Here is a 22,764-nt window from a genome sequence, read left to right as displayed (position 1 = left end):
GAATTACTAAGGATTAGACAAGTAGAATGAAATGCACCATTTCTCATCAGCACGTTAACTTCATTTGTAGGTTTCTAAAAATGCTTCTGACGAGATTGGAATGTGAGAGCTGGGCTTTTTAAGAGCTATGCTGAGTTTTGTAGTACCAGTGATCCTGTCCATCATGTTTGAGTATATAAAACACTTTTCGGGCCCACACCATAAGTCATATTATACAGAAGAGAAATCTCCACATTTTCTGCTTTTGTACTCCATTTCTATTATTTAAAAAGCTGTGAACATGCAAACTCTGAATATATACTAATTTATTTGTAATTTATATGTATATACACCCACACCACAGTGAAGAGTATATTACAGAAAGCATATGTGAAAAAGATGTTAAATAAGATGTGAAAATAAGATGAGATGAAGGTAGGATATTTTAATCACTTGTAAACACTTTGCTGCTGTTGCTGTATTACAAATTATGTAATATTTTAATGACAGCAACGTGATTGAGGATGCTTATTTATTTTTGAGCACCTTAGTTTACCACTTCATCAAATAACAATTCGAGGGTCTGTTTGCAAGTTCAGCTTATTTCTTCACTTGGTGTCTCAGTCGTTGTCATTGGGAGAAAAAAAGAAGCTGCAGAGACCTATCAAGAGGCCAAGAGCCAGGGCGCCTGGGTGGCTCAGTGGTTGAGCATCTGCCTTCGGCCCAGGGCGTGATCCTGGGGTCCTGGGATCGAGTCCTGCATCGGGCTCCCCGTAGGGAGCCTGCTTCTCCCTCTGCCTGTGTCTCTGTGTCTCTCATGAATAAATAAATAAAATCTTAAAAAAGAAAAAAAAGAGGCAAAGGGACAGAATGTTTCACCAGCTTGCTTACTGGTGAAACAATCTCATCTCTGCAAGTGTTAAAATTCAGCCAGAAAGTTTCCATGTTCCTTGATGTCCTCCAACTGCTCTCACAAACCAAATGGAAGATGTTACTTGTTATTATAGTTAACAAATGAGTTCACAATCCCCAGAAATGCTTCACTTGAGGATTTTTAAAAGGGTTCGAAGAATTCATTTCTGGGTTTTCAATGGCTGCTGTTTTTATAGATACATATTTGCATAATTTTCAATAAAACAAGCACATAATAGTAGAATCATTTTTAAACATCTGTCTCCCTACATTCTTAACACAACCCAAGTTTCTTTTAAAATTTAAGGTACTTTCTCATTCACTATTCTGATCTCTCCTTTACTCTGAAGAGACAACTCTTTAAGTTCATTGTCACCAGCTACCAGTCGGCAGCCCCTGCGGAGGACGAGAGATTTGCTGGAGCTTCGGTTCCAAACCAACCGTGCTGTTGACACACTAAAGCACTTCAGTTTCTTTGGTGCCTTGGCTCGCATTCAACTCTTTCAAGAGGGCGGGCATCTCTACATGTACCCCGAGACCCTTGTTCGTTCTCGTCAAAGCTGCGACTCCACCAGTGTATTCTTTTCTATGTTTGGGCCAGAGCTTCCTAAGAATTGTCATTTTATAATAGGGTCTGCTATTCTTGTCGGCTAGACAGTCAGTGTTTTTCTTGTTCAAAGTGTTCTTGTCTACGATCATATAAAAATTTAGAATTCTCTTTGTTGAATTCTTTAACACGGACTGTTGAGGTATCGTTATTGGATGGCATTAAATCTGTAAATTAGCTGGAAGAGAACTGAGATTTTCTTTCTTTTTTTTTTTTTTTTGAGAACTGAGATTTTCATATTTAGTCTACCCATTACGAAGTCCCATTTATTTCAGACCCTCATAAAATTCTCCAACAAGAGGGGCACCTGGGTGGCTCAGTGGTTGAGCGTCTGCCTTTGGCCCAAGGCGTGATCCCGGGGTCCTGGGATCGAGTCTCACATCGGGCCCCCCGCAGGGAGCCTGCTTCTCCCTCTGCCTGTGTCTCTGCCTCTCTCTGTGTGTCTCTCATGAATGAATAAATAAAATCTTAAAAAAAACCTCTCCAACAAGAGGCTTCTCCACAGTTTGTGTCTTCTCAGTTAAGCATTCAGGATTCTCTTCACTCTGCACGTACCGTGTAAGCTTCCAAGCTTGACTAAACAGTTGGAAATCTTTAAATGCTCCTGCCGTGTTGTGGAATTGAGTGACAGTGGCCTGTGGAATTGATTAGTGCAGGTTGAGTTCTTCTGAACCCACAATATGAATATTCATGAAGGCAAAAAAGGCACGAGACCAAGTATGTTATGTGAGCTGGAAACACATTAGGTACAGTTATATATTTTTATAGTAAATTTAGTTCGTCCTCAGTGGCGGCGTCTGGTTGAGCCTTTTTGATCCTTGAGGTCAGAGGCTTGCCCAGATTTGCTCTCAAAACATCGGTTTTGGGTGTAAAAATCCACAGATCATAAGAAGGCTGGAATCCCCTGGACATACAAGAGAAGTGGCTGAGCCTCCCACCTCGTGGGATGCAGCACGCGGATGTAGCTCCAGATTCTGGGGATTTCGATCCATATTAACAGAAGTTTCCAGAGCTCCTTTCGTGGTGTCCCTGCACAGGATGGTGTCTTTCCACGCTTAGTCACTTTTCTTCTGGCTCCTCTCTCCTTCCCCTCAGAGATCCTGTTTACTCCATTTCTTTTCTCCCACATAGCACAGACAAGTCATGTGTGCAAAACAATTAAAGTCACGCGGGAGCGTCATATTATGTTCCTGCTGGTTGGCAATTCGAGTATGATCACGTCAAATACTCAGAAGTCCCCTGGGTGTTCACAGAGTCAGAATTGGAGTAGGCCCCTCTGCTCCTCAGCCCATGGGTACCTGCTCCTAAGACCCTCACCCGAGACTGGGTAGGTCCCTGAGGTTCACGGACTCCACCATTTCTTTACACTCGACCTGGGGATGTTGGTGTTGGGTCAGGCCCACCACGGGCACCCTCTCTCCTGAAGTTTCTGCCACTTCCCAGTACCCTCTGCCGTTGCCTCCTTAGCCAAGGTGCTCCCACTTTCAGGAAACAAAAGTCAGAAGAGAGGGGTATCGGTAGTCATCGTTTGCCCTGGACCCTGGTAAATGCATCTTCCCTGAGGCTGGGGGGCTGCCGACGGCCTGGCTTCTTCATTAGACCCAGTAGAGGGGAAAACTCCATGAGAAGCAAGCTCAGATGTTTTTCAGTACGTTACTTTGCCTTATACGTCATTATGATTCGGACTTGCTGGAAACCCATCCTGGGGTCTAATCCACTTCCTGACCTCTCAGTGGTAAGCTACCAACTTTAATAATCCATACTTCTGCATTCCTTTTCCTTCCTGCTGCTTCTTCTGGGGAGTTCTGGTTTGCCTAGCTTAGGACTTTCGCTCAGAGCTTTCCTTACTAGGCCCCCTCACAGGCCACAGTAAGGCTTATGAATACTTCCCCTTGCCTTGGGAGCCACTGCGACCCACGTCCGCTCAGGGAAATGAGGAAGTCATGAGGAAGAGTCCATCGGGTTCCTGTGGATGTTCTGCCAGCTGAGATAATGAGGGGGGACGTTTCCTTTGGAAGTGTCTGTAGCATTTGTAAAATGTAACATACTCGAGCATAAATGGTGTGGACTATAAGGTTGGTAGAGTCCTCTGCGACCTCTGGAATTCCAGAGTTTTTAAGTAATACTGAAATCACTATTTTAAAGATTGTATGAGTGAGCTTCTGGTACATAACAAACATCCCCTAAATTCAGTGTCCTAGAGTCATTCTTTAGTAGCGTGTCTTCGGCCTGGGGGCTGGGAATCTCTGCTACACTTGGCTCCTTCCTGAGTTGTGAGCTCTGACCTCTTCCACGTGTGTCCATTCTCGAGCCCAAGCTGGAAGGGCAGCAGCTGCCTTGTGAAGGTCTTCTCGTGGTGATGATAAAGATGCAAGAGCAGGGGCACCTGTGTGGCTCAGTTGGTTAGGCAGGGGCCTTCGGTTCAGATCATGATCTCAGGGTCCTGGGATCAAGCTCTATGTCAGGGTCCCTGCTCAGCGGGGGGTCTGCTTCTCCCTCTGCCCCCTCTCCCTGCAACTCGTGCTCTTTTGCTCTTTCTCTCTCTCTCAAAAATAAATAAATTAATTAATTAATTAATTAATAAAATCTTTAAAAATAGAGGCAAGAGCACATGAGCAACTACAGAGGTTTTTGTTTTGTTTTGTTTTGTCACATCTGGGCTCAGCTGTGTGACATGCTTTGTGCTGTGAGATGTTAGCAGAGTCAAGGAGTAGCAAAATCTACCGTGTGAATAGTGGGAGGCTCTGGAAAACACTGTGGTCTAAGCTGGCAGATCCCCTCTTGGGGAGCAAATAAAGAATAATTCAGTCTGTCACCGAATCCAGTACTACCAAGGTGAGCATATGATGTATTGACATGTCATGCTGTCATGTAATCACAGCTGGCCCTCCCTGACAAGTAACACTGCCAATGACCTTCCCAAGTAGAACTCTGGACCGTCTGTTTATTTATACTTCTTTTCATTCCAGTCCTAACTGCCCAGGTGTCCTACCTGCTACCATCTTCCTACATTCTTAAGTTTTAAGAGTAATAACTTCTAAATTTAGCTTTTCCTACCAGAATCTTTCCACTCAGCACATATTCCATAAAAGGACATCACTGTCTTTGATGAGTATATATAAAAATGGAATCACTTTAGGTTTTCTTTTTCTTTTCTTTTTTTTAAAAATATTTTATTTATTTTATTCATGGCTCCCCATGGAGCAGGGAGCCCGATGTGAGACTCAATCCCAGGACCCCAGGATCACGACCTGAGCTGAAGGCAGATGCTCAACCACTGAGCCACCCAGGAGTCCCCACTTTAGGTTTTCTTATAGCATTCTATCTACCAAAGTGACTCTTTGTGATGCGTGGATGTATCAGTCTTTGACTTCTGTGGAGGAAGAAAGGCTCCCAATGTACTAGGAAAGCCATTTCCTTTTGTTATGAGGGGTTGGACAGCAGGATCACCATCATTCCTTTTGAAATGAATTTGTTTGGGGCCCCGGGGTGGCTCAGTAGGCTCAGGTCATGATCCTAGTGGGGAGTCTGCTTCTCTCTAACTCCTGCTCATGCACTCTCTCTTTTTCTCTCAAATAAAGAAATCTTTATTAAAATAAAATAGGATGAATCTAGTCAAAACAGGAAGATTGTTCATTGAATCTCAGTGGATATGTTTTCCATCTCAATTAACATAGCCTGGATTTTCAGGTCACCTATTCCTGGTCTCTATGTGTGTGTTGCAGAAGGTTGGGGGCAGGGGCTGGAAGTTTGTGTGTCTCATCAGTTGTGTTCTTCTGTTCTTAGCATCAGAATTCACTGAAGCATGTTGAGCAGGTAAAGAAGATGTTGCTTTCTCAGCTCATTGTAAAAGGACTCAAGCTTCGTTGTAAAAAATGCCACGAAGAGGGAGCCAAAAAGTGCTTACCTTAATACAAACCACAAAATGATGTTTCATGGGGGAGATCAAAGACAGGTTGATTATTTTAAGTAACTTCTGAAAACCCCACTTGTCGCGCAAGACTAAAAATGCAATTGGAAGGGTATCCTCAAGTGCAAACAAAACAGAGTAAAAAATTGTAAACAAAAACAAAAACACTGGAACAAACATCAACCACAAAATACACATTCGATTGTGAGTTTCAAATGGTATTTGGATGGGGAAAGAACCCTGAATGGATGTAGCCCAATGTCACTTTGTGGACACAGCTGGTGGCAGCATCTGAGCTGAAAGTGCAGGCTCCTCTGAACATAAGTGGCGCTTCTCATTGTCCCATGACGTGGGTCCCTGCCCCGGCCCTAGATTCGATGTTTACTTAGGGTTCTCGAAATGTGGCAAAGGAAAACTTCCTGATTTAATCCTCAGACAGCCTGGATTTTATTCCTTCTTCTTTGTCTGCCTTCTTCTTTGTCTGTATTCTGTTGTAGTTTTGCCTCATGTGTATCAGTTTATAGTTGTGTTTATTGTGTCATTGCATTTGATAAGATTTTTCAAACTAAAGGTCTCAGAGCTTAGCTAGGATTTGTTGTGGCATTTCACTGGGAGTTCGCCTATCGGCATTTAAAACAATACTGAATCTGTTTTCATTTTTTTAAAAAGATTTTATTTATCTATTTGACAGAGAGAACACAATCTGGGGCAGAGGGAGAAGCAGACTCCCCACTGAGTAGGGACCCTCATGTGAGCCTCAATTCCAGGACCCTGGGATCATGACCTGAGCTGAAGGCAGATGCTTCACCAACTGAGCCCCTCCCCCGCAGACACCCCTTGTTTTCATATTTTAAGAGTGAATGAGTTCATCATATGTGAAACCTATTCCTTTCTATTCATTGGCTCTAAGAGATGAAAAGAAGAACTATTGCTTTTTGATTACTGATTGTGTGCTAGGCATTGTGCTAAGCGCTTCACTCCTATTCATTTCATTTTCACAACTGTCTTAGGCGATTGTGACTGTTAGTCTCGCCATCTTCCAGATGCAGAAACTGAGGCACCGAGTCAGGAGGTAGTTTGTACGGGGCCCGCTGCTAGGAGGTGGGGGGTGCTCAGGATTCGGCTGTAGACAGTCGCCACAGTCTCAGTGCAGACCACTGCAGCAGTCTCACGCTTGCCCTGTACCTGGGTGGATGCATGTGTGGGTCTCTTGGGTAGACCATAGGTGTTAGCTCCTCAAAGAAAAAAATGGCTCCTGCGATCTACAGACATCAGGACCTCGAAGTTGCATTAGACAGTGTGCTCATATGTCCACCCTCAGTTAAACATCCTATGTGTGCAGGAAGGAGGTTCCAGAGTAGGAGTCCGGGCCCTGTCGGAGTGGCCTCCAAATATGTTAAAACCCCAGCGATTTCTTGCCTTCCCTGCCCCTCTCACCCTGGTGCAGGCCACCGTGCTCTTCTTTCAGGAGGGATGCAGTAGGCCCTGAAAAGCTCTCCTTGCTCCACCGGTGCCTCCCCCGTCTGTTCTCTGTGGGGTAGCTCGCAATCACATCACTTCTCCACTCAGAGCCTTCCAGAGGCTGCCTGTATCACCCCCTCACACCCCCTCCCTTATTTACCCCTACCTCGGAATCCTGGCCTCCCGGCTGTCCCCTAGACACACTGTCACAGGGCACAGCCCTTCTCAGGACCTTTGCACTTGGTGGTCTCTCTGCCCAGAACACTCCTCCCCCAGATACTTATCTGACCCCTGATGGAACCCCCAAGTGTCCCCACCCAGTGGCTCCCCGCTCTTCCTCCCGGCATTATTTTTCTCTTCAGTGCTTGTAAAGACCTGATATGCCATACGTCTTCCTAATTTCTTAGTTCATTTTCTGTCTCAGAACACCAGAGTGAACATTTTATTATTTTTACTCTGTTTTGGTTCCTGTTGAATCCCTGGAAGCAAGAAGCCTGTGGGCGTTCAATAAGTATTTGTTGACTAAATGAATGCATTATGGAGTTGTTTCAGAGAATTAAATGAACTAACATATGGAAATAATTTCAAAAATTGCTTAGCATGAAATTAGTGTTTAATAAATGTCAGGTATTAATAAAATAACAATATTACAGTTATTGAATGAATGATGAATTAAGAATTGGAGGCTATTACTCTATCATGCGGTGGGAAGAGGATAATCAAGCGATAAATGCTTTCAATATCCTAACCTGCACTTCAGTAGATGCTGGAGGAAGTGGTCCAGCACATCGTTTGTGTCTTTTTTCCTGTTGCCTCGAAGCAGAGCCAGTAGCCACCCCTCCCTGAGCAGGGAATGGTCCCTCGTCCTTGCTGCACTTTGGAATCCCCCAGAGTTCCTTTCAAAATCCATCCTGCCAAACACCCCCGGATATTCTGATGTGGTGGTCTGGAGCGAAACCTGGGCATTAGGACTTTTTAATCCTTTCTGGGTGGTTCTAATGTGCAGCCAAGTTTGGAAACGGGTGCTGGAAGCTTTTCCCAGACCGGCAGTGGCACAGGGCAAAGCCTTCCCCAGTTCCTTTCTACACTTGGAATTGAGAGTTCAGCCAACCAGGGTTCGGTTCTCTGTTCTGCAACAAGGGTGACCATGAGCTGGTGGTTTCACGTCTCCAACCTTCTTCATTTAGAATATGTCTTCTGTGGATTATGATGCCAATTAATAGCTGAAGGCCAGACCCTAAAACGGTGGGCATCCCCTTCTCTTTTTTCCCATTATTCCATCTGGGGATGAACAGCAAGTAGCTCAAGAAGAGCCTGCTCTGAGATGCTCTCTTGTAAGGAAGACAGGACAACAGAACAGTGTCCCCCATGCCCCAGTGGCTCCTTCCTCCCCCAGGTACACACAGCCATGCCTGTGACAGGCCTGGGAGGGATCCATGTCAGGGGTCACGTTCCCACCAGCGAGGCCTCCCTGGGGAGCAGTTTCTGGTCCCAGCATCCTGACCTGTTCCATATGACTCAGGCCCTCCCTGCCAGGAGCCCAGTGGAGGCTCTGGTCCTGGACGCTGGGGCTCACTCCGCATCCGTTTTGCTGGTTTAATCAGGGCCTTGAGTTCTGTCCTGGAGACTGCTGGCCTTCTTCATGTGACCTCATGCCCCCAGGTGGCCTGCTCACCTCCCTTCATCCGGAGCACATGGCCCACCACGGTAGCCATGCCTCCCCTCTGGCTCCCGCCAAACACCTGCAGCAGCACAGAAGAACTCCGTTCCCCTTTGACCCTATAACACCACCCCTCAGAGCCTGGTCGTGCCTGGAATGGTGGTGGGACACTGGAGCTAGTACACTACCGGGGCGAGCTTCTCAGGTGCGTGACCCAGGACATCCCCCGGGGCCCTGGGCAAGGGTGCACATTCTGCTGCCTTGAAGTCCGTAATTACGTTTGGATGAGGGGGTCCCGTGTTTTGGTTTTGCACTGTCATTGCAAATCATGTAGCTGGTCAAGCGCGTGACACTTGGGAGACCTGGTGTGAGTTGCACCTGGCTTACCTCTGAGAAGCGTGCGACCTTGACCCAGTTATTCTTCCTGCTTTTGGCGTTGGCAACGAGGGGGCCGTGGGGTCAAACTGCCGGTGCTGTGGGGTGTTCTGAAGATGGGATCGGGTAACAGATGAGTGTCAGCAGGCAGCGCATACCACGTTAGCTCTCAACGCTTCTCTCCCTCTGAGCATTCCAGACTGCGAGCTGCTAAATGAAGACACCTCCTTTCTGATTAAAGGGGATTTTAAACTTTTATTTTCTTAGTCAGTGGTATATGCCTATAGCACAGAATCCTGGAGGGTTTCCGTTCATTTCTCTCAAATCTTATTAATTACACAAAAGGACCACAAGAATTCATCCTTCCCAGTCGTCGTCTTTTTTTTTTTTCCCATTGGAACAATGTATTGTCTACGTGGCATATAGAATAGCATCTTTCAAGGTATTTAGAAATGATCTTCTTTTACTTATTGAACATTAGAGAACCAAAAACTTGAATGAAGTCCGTGTTGTTGAAATAACAATGCCTTACATTTCTTAAAAGAGGTTTCTAGCGTTCAGACTAATAACTCTTCCCTCAAAAAAGGCTGCCCTGATTACTGGACAATGGCGAAGACTGCATGAAAAGTCACACGAGTGGGTTTTTGACACGATACTCTGGCACACGAGGCATGGGCCCTGTGGGACAATAAGCTGCTATTTTGACATCAGCTTCCGTCCGGGGGTAATGCAGATAATAACACCGGCCTGGCTCCTTCCTTCCCAGCTTGTTTTGTGCATCCAATGAGATCTTTGTGGGTGCATTTTGAAAGTGTGTGAACGCCACACTTATTTTGAGTTTAGACGACTGATAAAACTTCTGAGGTTAGGTGGTGAACAAAGAGATTCATTTAAATCATTTGAAAATGTCTCCAGAAAATAAATGCCAAGAGTTCATTTCTCATCTTTTTTGGAAAGGGGGAAATGCGGCTGACGCTAGGATAACCTATCACCACCAGTAGGATTCCCATCACTTCACTTCCACTGGAGCCAGAAGCCATAGACCCTACTTACTGAGTATCCCGAATCCTCTGAGGCTCTTTCTCAGCACACCAGTTATAAATCGATAGTGTTCCACAAAGAATTCTCTCTCTCTCTCTCTCTCTCTCTCTCTCTCTCTCTCGGTTCACTCAATTATTTATTGCGAATCCACTCTGGGACAGGTACTGTTGCAGGCAGCCGGGATAAATGAGTGAAGGAAACCCAGTTCCTTGCCCTCGTGGAGCTTACATTCCAGTGTGGAGAGCCAAACGATCAAAAGAAGTCTTATTTTATCGCACATTAGCAAGCGATTAGCGCTAAGAGCAAAAAAGTAGAAGAGGGTACGGGGTTCGTGGGTGCGGGGGAGCAGGCTTGCCGAGTGCGACTTTGTGGCCGGAGGGCCACGCCTGAGCAGAGGCTGGAGAGCGCTGAGCACGTGCCACACACATAGCTGCAGGATCAGCATGCCAGCTGGGGGGGAACAGCCAGTGCAAAAGCCTGAAGCAGAAGCGGCTCTAGTGATTTCAAGGAATTAAGGAGGGCAGGCGAGAAGCATGACCACGTGCCTTCCCATGTCTTCCCCACGCTCTCCCAGACAGGGAGCAGAAAGTTTTGAAACGGGAGAGGGGATGCGATTGCCAAGCCACTGCCAAGCGCTTACGCTAATGCCACTTTTCCTTTGTGTGTCCTTTTCCCACAGTCACATGACGCAGGGCATCCCGTTTGACGACCCTCGCTTAGAGAGCTGCCAAATCCTCCCTCCGGCCCCTCGGAGGGTGGAGATGAGGAGGGACCCCGTGCTGGGCTTTGGCTTCGTGGCCGGGAGTGAAAAGCCAGTGGTCGTCCGCTCCGTGACACCAGGTAAGCACCCGGGCCACTCCCGGGCCCCTGGGGTCACCCGCCACCTACTGCTCCCTGTCCGGCTGTGGAGCCTCGCGGAGTCCTTCCAACATCTGGGTGTGAACCGGGTTTCAGTTACCAAATGCATCGTATCTTTTGACTTAGGAAAACACTGATCTATCAGTTGTAACCATGGAAATGACCCACTTCTTAAAGTAGGAATGCACATCAAAAGAGGCAGGCGCTGCACTGGATTTCACTAAGTTCCCGATAAACCCCTTAGTGGGGGGAAAAGAAAGGCAGAAAGTGACATTTAAGTCGCAGAAGGATTTTAGTCATGGGAGCGGTTGGATCGTTCTTTGAAGATGCGCTCTTCTCTCCTGAGTCGAGGCCCAATAGAGTTCTCCACCCCGAGGCTGCGGAGCCGGCCCGGGTCACTGACTTTGGCCGATGGCATATTAGCAGAGATGACACTCGGGGGGCTTGAGAGGTGCTTGCACGCTTGACCTGCTCGATCGGGTTTCTGTCATGGGCGTGATGGGATGGGAGCGTTTCCCTCATGTGGCTGTCACCTGTTCAGCCCGAGCTCCCATTTGAACACGTGGCACTACGGGCCTGCTGTGTGGAGGTAGACGTGGCCTGGCCTGCACCAGCCGGTCTGTGGTCATCCCAAAGGCCCATCTGCCTGAGAAGCAGTGACGACTGTCGGCCAGCCGACGGCGTTTGAGGGCAGTTTGTTACGCGGCAGTGGCCCACTCATACACGCCGTGGCCGGTCTCTTGTTCTGCAGCGTGATCAGATCATTAATGTCCTTCACCTCCGTCTTTTTTTATCAGACTATACACACGTTCGACTCTCAACACAGTTGAACATTGCCCTGGGGATGCAACTGCCCGAAGTGGGCTGCCCTCTGCCTTTCCAGAAACAAGGCTCTTTTAATGATTTCTTTCTTCAAGATACGCATCTATGTGCTCGTTTTAATGGACTTGTATTGGATTTATTTTCACATTAAAAGGAAATTCCCTTGCATGCCGTTCCTCCCCCGGGCTGGGCAAACCGGTAACAGAGTCACAGTGGTACAGTCCTGTGGTGCCACGCAGAGTGCCTGGGTGTGATGCGCTCCGAGCTCGTCTCTGCCCCCTATTAGATTGTTTTTAGCTTCCGCCTTAATTCCTTTGCATTTCAGTTTGATGGACACTTCTCTACATCACCTGAATAATGGGGACCATACTCGTATCTGTCTTTAAGGGCTCGGGAGAGAACAAAATACATTATAAGAGTGCAGGTGCCTTTTCTCTGCCCTCCCGTCTTGCCAGTTGCTGTGTCGGCCATACAGTCCCCTGCTCCCCTCCTCACCATGCCTCGAAAAATTGAAGGAATCAGAGACCCTCTGCTCTTGGCCAGGCGAAGGGATTCCAAACCTGTCAAGATCAAGAAAAATAAGGATAATGTGAAGTTCAGAGTCTGAGTGCAGGGGCACCTCGGTGGCTGAGTGGTTGACCTTCTGCCTTTGGCTCAGGGCATGATCCTGGGATCCTGGGATCGAATCCTGCATCGAGCTCCCCGTAGGGAACCTGCTTCTCCCTCTACCTGTGTCTGTGTCTCTCATGAATAAATAAAATCTTTAAATAGATAAATAAATAAAAATAAAGTCTGGGTGCAGCAGAAACCTTTATACCTTGATCATTCCAGGCAAAGAGAAGGCAGAGAAGTGACGCAGTTCCTGCCCCCAGGTTTGGCAGTGAAGGAGCTGAAATGAAGGTGGTACACTGACTTGAACCGAATTAAGATTTTTTAAAATTGAAAAAATAGTTTAAAAAGAGCACCAGGTACATGCTTCCCATTCCAAAACATATTTATTGTTATTATTACTGAACTCTAAAATATTTGGGCTTCTGAGTCTGCCAGTTAAGGAAATTGAAAGGCATCTACTGAGTAGTATAGATCTCAAAAGTTAATAGTATTTTTCATTATTTGATATCATTCTGGCCCAGGGTGAGCGCTGCAAACACGGTCAACCACTTCACAGACTTGTTCAGGCAGAAGAGGCTTCCTTTTCTATCCCACCACTGACTCACCACACCACTTGGTCCTGTTTGCCCAGCTTTTTATTTTACTAGCCCCAGGTCCCACCTCAGTTCTCTGTGTGGGATTGTTGAGCTCTACGCAATTTAGAATTTCATTCTGAAAATGAAAGAGATTTGTCGCCTGCTGTGATAACAAAATATTACATATGCGTTGTAAAAATCCTACAACGTAGATCGTATAGAGGAGAAAGTTAAAACCAAAAGTCGCCCTGAGCTGCTAGTCCTCGGAGTGAACCATTAGTAACACGTACATAGAGGAGACAGTTCTGTGCGTGCATATGCATATGTTACGTATCATATGTATGAGATATATGATGTATAATCGGTGGGTGTGTACACCTTTTTTTTCCCTAAGTGGGTTAACATTTGACATGCTGCTTTCTGATAATGGGACACTATAACCTCTCTGGTTCTGAGATTCTCTAAAGACTAGGTCCTCCCTAGAGCCGACTGGAGATTTGAGTATTGTTTTGTATTTTCTTGTATTGCTTCACTCCTCCTTCAACCTCTTTCCTTTTTCACCCTCCACTCTCCTTGGTCCTCCACTAACACCTAATATTCGACAATTTTGAGAATAGTGGACAAAAGTGAAAACAAGTCAAACAGTACTGTTACCAGTCATTCTTAGGTGTGAAAATACTGGTCGAATAAGTTGTGTCTTTCATAAAAATGACTGCTGAGGTCTCAAATGATTTCTGTGGCATGACCAGATTTTTTGTGCTCGACAGCCCAGCCTTCAGAGCACAAGGCACAAGACAATTCCCTGAAGTATGTCTCTGCTTCATATTCTGGATGGAACCGTCCTGCTTCCCCTGAAATTCTTGGTTTTAGTTGCTCGATTAAACAAGAATATTTCCATTTGGCCAAAGAAGCATAGGTCAGATGTAAATGTACGTCCTATTAATCTGCAAGTGGTTTTCCCAGGAAAGTAGTTAAAATCCATTAGCCAATTAGTGTGAAAATTTTTCTGTATTTGATCAGCATCTGATTTCTAACCATTTGTTGGACTGAATTTGAGTGAATGTTTGCAGATAATCCAATGGTTATATAAACTCTCTCAAGTGATTTTCAAATTTTCTTATGTGTGCAAACACTGAATCTCAGTTTCCACATCTTGAAGTGAATATTTTTTTTATCACTGATATGAGGAAATATTAAGGTTTTCCCCACTTTTTTACTACCCAGAAAGATTTGTTTATCCTCCAGCTTGAGTGACACATAATGCCAAGTGTCTGGGTGGGTGGGAAGCATCTGAATTACTTCGAGATCCCATCTCTGGGTGTGAAATGTTCATTCCAATTACTAAATAAAGTAATAGCAATAATATTTGAAAGATAATGTTTCAGCTGCACTTACTACCCAGTGACAGACCTGGAAATGAAATTATAGTACCCCATCAATATTTGGGAGGTAATTACATTAGACCAGTAGATAGTTGATATTTTTTTTTTTAAAGATTTTATTTATTTATTCATGATAGTCACACAGAGAGAGACAGAGAGGCAGAGACACAGGCAGAGGGAGAAGCAGGCTCCATGCACCGGGAGCCCGACGTGGGATTCGATCCCGGGTCTCCAGGATCGCGCCCTGGGCCAAAGGCAGGCGCCAAACCGCTGCGCCACCCAGGGATCCCGATAGTTGATATTTATAGGTTTTATTTAATCTGGATGTATGCTTCATGCAGTTGTGGCTTTATGTATCGAGGGACCTGGCAATGATCAGTTTTTAAATTATAGGAGCAAGTTCAAAAGAGATGCTGGCCACCTGAACTTGAAAGAGTCCACAGACCTAAGCTGGGACCCTGTTCTACCCTTTAGTCCAGTTCTTCAACCTGTGTGAGCCTGAGGCATCTTATTATATGGAAGGGATCAAAGTGTCAGCGGGATTCTAGGCAAAGCATTTAGCCCCTTGCCTGGTACATAATAGATGCTCAACAAATATAAGTTCCCTACGCCCTTGCCAACACAAGCGACAAAGACCATGGTGGGTCAAGACCAAAACAAAAGCCATCTGGCATCTTGTGTGAGCATGGACACACACACACACACACACACACACACAGGCATGGTCCCAGCCACAAAAATAATAAAACATCCTCATCCCCCAGCTGATAAGAGTATTTGCTGCTTCCTTAACCATCCCCGCCTTAGCTCTGCTTCCTTCCCCCCACTTTTTAGGCATGGATGATTGAAGACGCTCCCACTTCTTGAACCCTCCCCAGAAGCACATAATACAGGGGCCTCTCGGTTCCCCACAGTATGTGGCCTCCCTAGTTGTGTAAACGAGGCTTTGTTCAAATCCAGGAGTGCCCAGGTTATGGCAGCTTTGGCTGCACGTAGTTGGTCATCCATCAGGGGCAATACGTTCTAGGGGCTTCCATACTCAAAGTATCATCAGTTGACCAACAGCCTCCAGAGCCCTTGGGAGCTGGCAAGAAGCACACTGCCTCACCCATTGTTCCTCCAAATTTCCTGAATGAGTCTGCAGGGCAACAAAGTCCCCAGGGTCATGTGTGCCCATTAAAGTGTGACAGGCTCTGCTAGGCTGCTGTGTCTCAAGCCTGCCTGGGAAGTTCTAGAGAAATAATGATGTCTGATTCCCACCTCCAGAGAATCTGATTTAATAGGCCGGAGTGTAGCCTGGGTCTCTGGAGCTTGTCCAGAGCTCTCTAGTTTTCTTTCTTTCTTTCTTTCTTTCTTTCTTTCTTTCTTTCTTTCTTTCTTTCTTTCTTTCTTTCTTTCTTTCTTTCCTTTCTTTTCTCCCTTCCTTCCCTTCCTTCCCTTCCTTCTTTTCCTCTCTCTTCCCAATGTGGGGCTTGAACTCATGACCCTGAGATCAAGATTCACGTGCTCTGCCGACCAAACCAGCCAGCCCCCCCTCCCCAGTTCTTCCTAATGTCCAACCAGGGTTGGGAAGGATGACTGTGTAGAACTTGGACGGGTGGTTGGGTTTTGTTTTGGCAGACAGTGCCCGGCGCTTACAATGAATGGTGATGGGGCGAGAAGGACTCGGAGGGATTGGCGATGGTCTTCTCACCTGCGCTTCGTTCTCATTTGTCTCCAGGTGGCCCCTCCGAAGGCAAGCTGATCCCGGGAGATCAGATTGTAATGATTAACGATGAGCCAGTCAGCGCTGCGCCGAGGGAGCGGGTCATCGACCTGGTCAGGTGCGTGACTCCCCTGGGCCCTGTCCTGCTGCAAAGGCAGACCTCGGGCCCTGGAGGAAGGGCTTCCCGTGAGCCAGTGTGGGGCAGCATCACAAGTCCCTGCCGTTCACCTTGACGGGGCTGACACTGACCTCTAAATAGAAACAGGCCCCCTAAAGACAAAACACCTAACTGCCCGTTCTGTGTTAACAGCCAGGGTGCCTGTGCCTCAGCTGGAACACTCCTTGACTCCTACTTCCATTGCTCTATCCAAAGGTTGCATTTTCTTCCCCTTCCAAAATTACTGACACGTTGATATTGCCTCATCAAGGGGATCAAAATGCAATACCCGAATTCCGTATAAGTGATGAGTAATTTTATATAATCTCATGGATACACAAACATACAGTTCACTGATTTTTCATACTTGACTGAGTGATTCATTACTGAATTGTGAATCATCAACCGAAGCAAAAGGATAAATAGGTCAAGGATATGACTGTTTAAAAATGTGCTTGGTTTGTTGGTTTAGCTTGATCATAGATGTAAATAATTTGTCGTGTGATACTCTTAGTGGAGCAGCAGAAAATATTTTATGTGATGTTAAAATATTGGTCAAAAGATTCTTGAAGCCCCCTGGAGTTATTCTCCCACAGTGTACTTAGGGCAAAAACGGGTCATTACAAGTTAGAAATGAGGCTATGCCTATTGTATGAGTGGATCCACTTGGGCTCCCGGGGTGTTGAGGAATGATGGGTGGGTGACACCTGTCTTTTATATACTGATTTTTTTCAAGCAAGATTGCAGCAGAAGCTAAAGCTATTACATCTAAAAAAAAAAAAAAATCTAAAACTACATCTTAAAAAAAAAAAACCCAAAAAACAAAACTACATCTACACTTTGAAAAGGCATTAAGTGGAGTGTTTCAGGGGCTTTCAAGAGAAAGTTTCTTTCCCAAGGTTTGTTCTGCTTCTGCTTCTCAGAGAAACCCTGGAGGGTCCCGCTTCCTTGGGAGGACTGGGAGAGGGGTAAAAAGACAGAGAAATAGAAATAGAAGAGGCTTACTTTAAGGGTGAGCAACCGTTCCCGTTGAAGCCCAGCAAGGCCCACATCCCGGGATGCCTCTCAGTTCCAGAAGGGTTGGTCACCCTACCTTACAGTGTAGACCCACTATCATGGAGGCTTTGCAGCTGGCTGGCCAAGTCTTCGTGGGGCGTCCACATCTCCCAAGGGTTCCTCCCCAGGCTGTTCATCCATGTGAGCAGTCACTGACCATGCTCCGTCAGACTTACCCTGCATCAGGAATGAGACCTGGGGACACCTTCAATTTTCCTGGGGGCCAGGAATGCAAGAATCAGGAGTGACTCTGTATTTTCAAGCCCTGGGAAGGGAGTGGCAAGGTTACCATCTGGAGCCCCTTTTCTCTCGAGATGCTTGTGGACAGACCTCATCCAGGCAGGCTCTGAGCCTTCGGTAGGCCTGCATCTTGGAGTGCCTTGTTTGGGCCTGAGGGCAGGCCACGGGGTTCTCTTGTTCTCCCCTGGGCGCACCCCTCTATAATCAGTTCTGTTCATCTGGGTGCCCGGAGGATGGTAGAATGAAGGTGGCATTTTTGGGGTGCTGGGGCTGACTTGCTCGCTGTAGGACACAGCCAGCGCAAAAACCATCCAAAAGCGGGATCATTTCCCAGCAATCCTACCAGGGCATCTAGAGAGATGTTTCTCCTAACCATTTTTTTCCTTCTGCTTCAATGCACTTTGAAGCAAGTGACCTCACCATAAACAAAGTCTCTATAGAACTTTCTATGTAGCAGGGCTCAGCCAGGATGTGTTGACTAAATGAACGACAGCTCACAGTCCACATCCAGCCTGCCACCTGTTCCTGCACAGCCCATGAGCTAAGAATGGGTTTTACCATTTTTAAACGGTTGGGAAAAAAATAAAAGAAGAATATTTTGTGACACATGCAATCCATGTGAAATTCAAGTTCCAGAGTCCATAAATAATGTGAAAACAGTCACACGCCATCATTTATGTGTTGTCTCAGTGTTTTCTCCCTACAGTAGCAGAGCTTGAGTGCTTGTGACCGACGCCTCTCGGGCCCTTTACAGGGAAAGCTGGTCAGCCCTTGTTTCAGAAGATCCTAAAGTCATCAATAGCATTTTCTTGGCGATCCCTGCACCATGCCCACATACTTGATAAAGAGGTTGTGCTGTTCAGAATGGAAAGCACGGGTGCTCTTTAACCATCATGAAGTTCTTCGGGTCCTTAAAACTCCCATTGGCTTGTCAAGACCAGCCCCTGGGTCAGAGGCCCGCAGGGCAATAGAGAGCCGAGGCCTTCTTGCCAAACTGCCCACGTTAGAGCCGCCTCCCCCTTAAGTCAGCTGTGGCTGCTCCTCTGCCTGGCCTTGGCTGCCGACTCGTCGTGTGTCATCGGTCCCGTGTGCCATGGCTCTCCCATGGAGCTCATCCATGAATTCTCTGGTGGCAGGAAAGGAGGGCATCCCGCGGAGCCACCGCACTGCACAGTACCGTGCCCGGGGGCCTGGCGCCAGTAAGACCAGCCACTCTTTGGGTTGTCTGCTGGGCCCCACCCCAGAGGAGAGGAAGGAACTTCTCCCTGGATCTCGGCCCTTCTGACAACGCCGAAGGTCCCTCTCTCCACTCCTTATGAGGCCTGGAGGAGGGAAACGAGAGGGGGAGGAGGGAGGAGGTGCTGGCTGGCAGTAGCAGATCACACTGTGCCGCTTTCTAGAAAGTTCTAGGGGGAGTTTCACTTGCTGCCACGGCCAGGGCACTCAGCGCGGACCCCCCAAGACAGACGAGACCCCCCATCAGACCCTTGGGGGCATGTGCCAGGATCCAAGGGATTGTCTAGCCAGAGAAACTCGGGCCCTGGACGCCACTGAGACGGCGAGCAGCAGTCCTGAAGGTGCTCCCTTCCACCTCAGCACAGTCCATTTATCTGTGTAAAAAGTAACAAGGTGGGGCCCCTGGGTGGCTCAGTGGGTGGCCCAGGGCGTGACTCCGTGGTCCTGGGATCGAGTCCCGCATCAGGCCCTTCCTCGGGGAGCCCGCTTCTCCCTCGGCCTGTGTCTCTGCCTCTCTCTATGTGTCTCATGAATAAATGATTAACATCTTTTTTAAAAAAGGTAACAAGGTGCTTTCTTTTAAGCAAAGCAAGCCTCGTGCAATTCGCAGAGATGAAATGCAGTCGGTCGTGGAGATACCTTCCAACTCATTAAACCAGAATTTGGAAATAATGCATTTCTCACTAATGAGGAAGTTCAAGTATTAGAAAATCTTCCTCGCCTTCCCATCAGCTTAGTCATCTGTCTGCCATATGTGGACCAACCTAAAAATGTAGCTCGTGTAACCAGCTCTGGGCTTCTCAGCCGATATGTGTTTTAATGCCTGTATCTTACTTGGGATAAATTCCCTTTCTGTTTAATAAAATATCCCATTTTCTTCACCACTAAGGAAATTCGGAAAAACACTCATCATTTTAATAACCCTGTAAAATTCGCTATTTAAAAATTGGCATCCATTCATTCACGTAAGTGGTTTAGTCTTGTTTTGTTCTTTTTTTTTTTTTTTTTTTTTTCCTCCCATCACAGTTTTTGCTCACGGATCGTTTTTCTTTCCAGATACATTTGTGTTTCTTTGCGGGTTATTTTTCTTATCATTTGGTTTCTCTATGGTAGAAAATTATTTATTTTTCTAGAGAAAATGAAAGAGTTTCTTGGAGACCAATTTACTACTATAGTAACCACATTTGGGTTTTTTCATGTATCCTCAGAAACATCTATAATTGCTTCACTGAAATTAGACGAGTTCTGTTCATTTCACAGTTTTCTAAGTTCTTAACTCTCTCTCATACTTTATAGCGGCTGAGGAGCAAAATCTTTGCAGAATTCGTGCCCTTTGCAAATTACCCTATCTTTCTTCTTTAGAAGTATCTGCGGATAATTTCCCTTGGCTTTTCATAATTAGACAAATTAACTTGAAACAGTTTCCAAAATTTCATTTTTGAAAACTATGGAGTATAATTGCTCATAGACATTATGAATCATGCCCCGTCCCTCAAGGCTAGCCAACCCAATTGAATTCGTTTGACTTCAATAAACAATTATTGAACATTAAGTAAGTGGCAAACATCGTGTAGGGTACTGGCCATGCATAAATACCAAAGACCTGATTCCTGCACTTCAGGAGGAGACTTCTAACTAATTGCACTCTATTTATGCGTGTTGCAAGGCTGCAGTGGAGGGTAGTGTTTGGTGGGAATGTTTGATGAGGATGGATGGGAATGTGCAGGAATGTAGGGAAGTGGCAATGGGTAGCTACTGACCCTCAGTAGAATGGCAGGTTCGTGGCTGGAGAGAGGGTTGTCAAATGCATCTTGCCTTTGTCTCTGGAAACCCAGACCCTCCTGATGGACGCTAACTTCTCCAACCTGCAGATAGTGAAATATCCCTTGCCACATGGCGGTCCCAAACCAGGACCTCAAAATTTGGTCCCACCCTCCTGCAGCAGTCACCCCTTTATGACAGCAATAAAACTCCTGGCTTGTTGTGTTGGACTGAAGGCATTGGTCTCTTGCGATTCAAGATCCATCTGAGAATTGGATAAATAGCATGGACCTCTGCCTCCACCCAGAAGAATCCATATGCATACCAGTTTTGCATATAGCGTCAGAATGCTTCTTGAACCCCAGTGTTAGGGCCCTGGCAGTGGACTCTGAAAGTACTGACTGGCTCTCTTCCTTTCCTTTTGTTTCTATCAGAAGGCAACATTGCAGAGCCAGCTATGTGAGCAGCTCCATCTCACCCCTTTCCATCATGGCAGTGAAAGCTGAGGGCTGCCCAACCCATGATGAGAAGGCACAGGGGCCAAAGCTCCCTTCTCCCATCCCCTACAATAAGGCAGCCGACTGTCCCTCCATCTGTCTTCTCTCACTACCTAGTTTGATTAGGCCTGCTGATCTAATTAATGAGCTGTGCTATAGCTACAGCCACATCTAGAGAAGATTGTCCGCATCTCTCAGACATGTCACCCCTTCTGTACTAATGTCCTGTGACTGGAGAGCTTTTCTGGGGAGCATTAGGGTTCTTCCAATAAGTAACTAGAGTAAGAATAGATGATACATTACTAATCATCACTTCAATTCACAATGGACAAACGCTAATTTTTAGTGACATTCCTTTTACCTAAGTAACTAATATGCACACACACATGCCGAGCAATGTGCAAATTTCCTTCTAAGGCCAGGAAGATTATTCTACCAATTATAGCAAGAAAGCTCAAAAATAAGACTCCTGTCCTCCTGGAACACACGCATCTCAACAAAACAAGTGAGCCAACTCACTTGCACAGTCGAAGCCAGAACTTGGTGTACAACTAACTGTTAAGGGTAACTTTTTTGACTCTCAGGAGAGAAAAAGCAAATATTATTGGTCGCATCCCTACTAATGATGATGAGAGTTAACATGTATCAAGTCCTTATTACATGCAAGACACTTTCCTTCCTTAGTGTTAACACCAGATAATACTTCTACAGCACTTACTGTGCACTGTCCTGTGTACGTTTTGTATATTAAGTCATTCAGTCCTCACAGTGATTAATGGGTACAGTGGTTACCTCTGATGTATAGATGTGGATCCTGAGGCACAGAAAGGTTAAGGAATGTGCCCAAGATCCCCTAGTTAGTAAGTGGTGGAGTGAAACCCAGTCTGGCTCCTTAGGGACCACTCATAACCTGCTCATCATGTGTATTTCTTACAACAGCCCTGTGAGCAAGTATTTTTTATTGGACCCCCATTACAGAATGGGGAAGGGGGCTCAAAGGAGTAAAGCAGTTGCTTAGGGCAAATAGGGAGGCACACAGTGGGGGTGGAACAAGCCAGTACCAACCACCAAGACCCGTCGGCTCAGAAGGAGACCAAGCCTAGTGATCTGACACATCAAGTCTTCACTTAGTAGGCCCATCAAATAGCAGAGCTGAATTTGGCCTCTAGATCATGGGTCTCAGCACCCCAGAGACACCCCCATTTTTTAATTCTATGCACAGAGCCTGTCTCCTATCCCAGGTTTGCCAAGCACTTGCTTTGAATTTAGCAGGAAGTGCTCAGGAGTACCTGCTTGCTGCAGTCGGTGAGAGATTGGCAAGCTTAATAGGAGCAAGAGAAACACTTTAGAAGGGACCCATCTAAAAATGAGATCTAACCCCTCTGTCTTTGTATCAGCCTGTCCTCATCAGAATTATAATGGAAAGTCAAATCAGATCATGTTCCGGGGGCACTGTGTCTGCACAAGAATATATTAGGAGGGTCACCTTCCTGTCTAATTTCAGCTGGGCTGAGATGCATCTCGATGCTGCTTCGTAAAATAACAAAGCAAAGAGCATCCACCGAGCATCAGGCATATAAAATATGCATGATGATGTATGATATAATAAGGCCTTATTACAGTAAGACCGGCAAGCAATTTCGGTGAAAACAGAAAAGAACAGCCCCTTGGTACGCTGACACTACACATTGTAGAGTCACCTAATACACATTTGCAGTGTACACGTTTTCTGACATTTGCAAATTACAGAGCCTGGGGAGAGAGAGGGCAGCGATTCTAGAAAATGGAATATGTGGGAAAACCTTCTAATAAGGACAAAGTAGAAAAAGTGACTTGGGTCCATAGTTCATGAAAGTTATAATGAAAATTAATTTAAAAAATGGTTTCATTTAGATTATTTCAACGTCCCTTATATCTT

General features: G+C 46.1%; 1 protein-coding gene and 1 pseudogene across 4 annotated transcripts in view; both read left to right on the top strand.

Moving 5' to 3' along the window:
* FRMPD4 (FERM and PDZ domain containing 4) overlaps window positions 1-22,764 on the top strand; it is a 565,544-nt gene that overhangs the window by 461,409 nt on the left and 81,371 nt on the right. For all 4 annotated transcript variants that reach the window (XM_077889744.1, XM_077889743.1, XM_077889745.1 and 1 more), the window contains exons 3-4: window positions 10,625-10,785; window positions 15,915-16,017. In XM_077889744.1, coding sequence (XP_077745870.1) covers window positions 10,625-10,785; window positions 15,915-16,017 — 264 coding nt within the window. The remainder of the gene's footprint in view (window positions 1-10,624; window positions 10,786-15,914; window positions 16,018-22,764) is intronic.
* LOC144308607 (large ribosomal subunit protein eL38-like) lies at window positions 12,122-12,523 on the top strand (annotated as a pseudogene).

Source organism: Canis aureus, chromosome X, assembly GCF_053574225.1.
Source record: "Canis aureus isolate CA01 chromosome X, VMU_Caureus_v.1.0, whole genome shotgun sequence".
In the NCBI taxonomy this organism is placed as follows: Eukaryota; Metazoa; Chordata; class Mammalia; order Carnivora; family Canidae; genus Canis; species Canis aureus.
Note: the sequence above shows the minus strand (reverse complement) of the source record. Positions and strands in the feature narration are given on the sequence as shown.